Genomic DNA, 2582 nt, shown 5'->3' with positions numbered 1-2582 from the left:
TCTCCATTTTCAGAGGCTTTGTCTCCTTCAGGAAAGTGAAAGGAAAACACTTAAGTGTCTAGCAGTAGTGAGGTCTCCAGGCAGAAGGAAGTTGGGCAGCTGAGTCTTTCTGTTCTCATGTTTTCATTCTCACAGCTGCAGCAGTAAAGAGGTGTGGGGAGACCACCTGTCCTTCCTGAACAATTTATTGTGATTTTGAGGTAAGACTGGATGAAGGGAATGGGTAGGAGATGTTCAGGACGATAGGGGAATTCAAATTCCTCCAGTTACTATGTGTGTGATCTTGGACAAGTTACTTAACCTCTCTGAGCCTTTTTACCTCTTAGCACTTTCATTAAGCCAGGTACTGAGTTTCTGAAAGGTAAAAGGGAGACAGTGGGTTGAACAGTGGGTGCAGTGGGTATCATAGTGACTTTACTGTCTCAGAGCCTCAAGAATATTCATAGGAAGTGGTCCCATGTCCAACTGTCGGCTCCTTTGTTCTCTGTCTGTATGGCCTTGACCAGCCTATTCATCTCTTCAAGATATTGCTTTCACATGTGACCATCACTTCATCCTGGTTTGTGTCAGTCCAGGGGAGGTTAGGAGTTATGGGTGAGATCTGAAAACATGGAAGAAAAGGACAAATGAGAAAAGAAAAGTTAAAGGTGGAGAATCCTTGCCCTGGCTCTTCTTCCAGGGTGCTGTCCCTACAGCCAGACTCAAGCTCCCGTAGAACAAAGCCTTATTCTAGAAACAAAGGATCTGAATCCTGTCCTGATGTGACACCTCTCTCCTTTTCTCACAGATCACACCCTGGCAGGTAATGGCTATGGAAAATGACTCTTCAGTGACAGAGTTCATCCTGGTAGGATTTACAGACCGACCTCAGCTCCAGTTACCCCTTTTCTTTCTCTTTTTACTGAACTATGTGGTCACTATGGTAGGAAATTTGAGCCTAGTTAATCTAATATGCCTGAATTCTCACCTGCACACTCCCATGTACTTTTTCATCTTCAACTTATCCTTCATAGATTTCTGCCACTCTTTGGTCATTACCCCTAAAATGCTGATGAGCTTTGTCTCAGAGAAGAACATCATTTCCTTTACAGAATGCATGACTCAGCTGTTTTTCTTCTGTTTCTTTGTGCATTCTGAGTGCTATGTGTTGACAGCCATGGCCTATGATCGCTATGTGGCCATCTGTAAACCTCTGGTGTACACGGTCACCATGTCCCCTCAGGTCTGTTCTCTGCTGATGTTTGGTTCTTACGTGATGGGGTTTGCTGGTGCCATGATCCACACAGGGGACATGGTCAGATTGTCCTTTTGTGATTCTAACATCATCAACCATTACATGTGTGACATCTTCCCCCTCCTCCAGCTCTCCTGCAGTGGCACCTATGCCAGTGAGTTGCTGAATTCCATTATTGTGAGCACAGTTGTCATAATATCCGGCTTCATTATTTTCATTTCTTATGCTTTGGTCCTGTCCAATGTCCTCTACGTCTCATCAGCTCAGGGTTGGCCCAAAGCCTTCAGCACCTGTGGCTCCCACATAGTAACTGTGGGTCTGTTCTATGGGTCTGGGTTGTTCACACATCTCAAGACCTCTCCTTCTGATTCTGTGGACCAGGGGAAGTTCTCAGTATTTTACACCAATGTAATACCCATGTTGAACCCCCTCATCTATAGTCTAAGGAACAAGGATGTCAAATGTGCTCTGAAAAAAACCCTGAAGAGAATTGCAAACTAAGCAGAATCAATGTTTCTGAGTTGTTGGTGTGTGTTGTTTCTGAGTTGTTGTGTGTGTGTGTGTGTGTGTGTGTGTGTGTGCACATGTCCTCATAATTTTTTTCGGAACAAGTTTTTTTTGTTTTAAATACTTAATCCTCTGTAAGCATGTCAATTAAACGTGCAAACATTATTGAATTTCAGGGTTACTCTCAGTCCCATACTGACTTGAACTTTATTCTTAACATCATGTTCTAAGACTCAGCCCAATCCATACTTCCTTTTTAAACCACCTCCCACTTTGCTTCTTTCTATGTACTTTTCATATATAAGTAAACATTATAGCGGTATGCTCTCTGATTAGGTCACCCCTCTTTGTTTTCCCTAAAAACAATTGCATATGGCCCTTCTGTTTTTCAGCATTTGGGGAATGTTTACTGTGTAAGTTATAAATTTCCCTGAATTTCAGAGTTCTTTTTATCCTGGTTTCTATACTGGATTTCCTAACCCACAGAGGAGATAGAAAAAGATTCCTTGTTGAGCTTTTGGTTTTTAAAAATGTTTATTCCTGAGGATGGCTAAGAATGGGTGAGGCTCACCAACCTTCCCACCTTCTTCAAACCCACCAGTGATAAAAATTACAGACATTTCTTTAGAAACATGGGTATGTTTCATAACATTGAGAAAATGGTTTGATATAATAGAGAGAAGGTTGCCACTGCCCTGGCTGCTGGTCAGCTTTTTTCTCCTAATATTTTCATAATTCTTAAAAAATATTTTGACCATATTGAATGAAACAGAATTCATAGCTTAAGGAGTGTCCTTGGCCACAAAATAAAGTGTCAGGTTCAACATGAGGCTTCTCTGCC

At 42.0% G+C, this 2582-nt stretch overlaps 1 protein-coding gene across 1 annotated transcript; it reads left to right on the top strand.

Annotated features, from left to right (window-relative positions):
• The first annotated feature begins 778 nt into the window (after positions 1-778).
• Positions 779-1735, top strand: LOC109257358 (olfactory receptor 143-like). Its single transcript, XM_019433386.2, has one exon. It carries the CDS (start codon positions 806-808, stop codon positions 1733-1735), a length of 930 nt encoding a protein of 309 aa, XP_019288931.1. The 5' UTR covers positions 779-805.
• The last annotated feature ends 847 nt before the right edge of the window (positions 1736-2582 follow it).

Source organism: Panthera pardus, unplaced genomic scaffold, assembly GCF_024362965.1.
Source record: "Panthera pardus isolate Hobbes unplaced genomic scaffold, ASM2436296v1 HiC_scaffold_12, whole genome shotgun sequence".
NCBI classification, from domain to species: Eukaryota; Metazoa; Chordata; class Mammalia; order Carnivora; family Felidae; genus Panthera; species Panthera pardus.
This window is presented reverse-complemented; position numbering and strand designations above follow the sequence as displayed.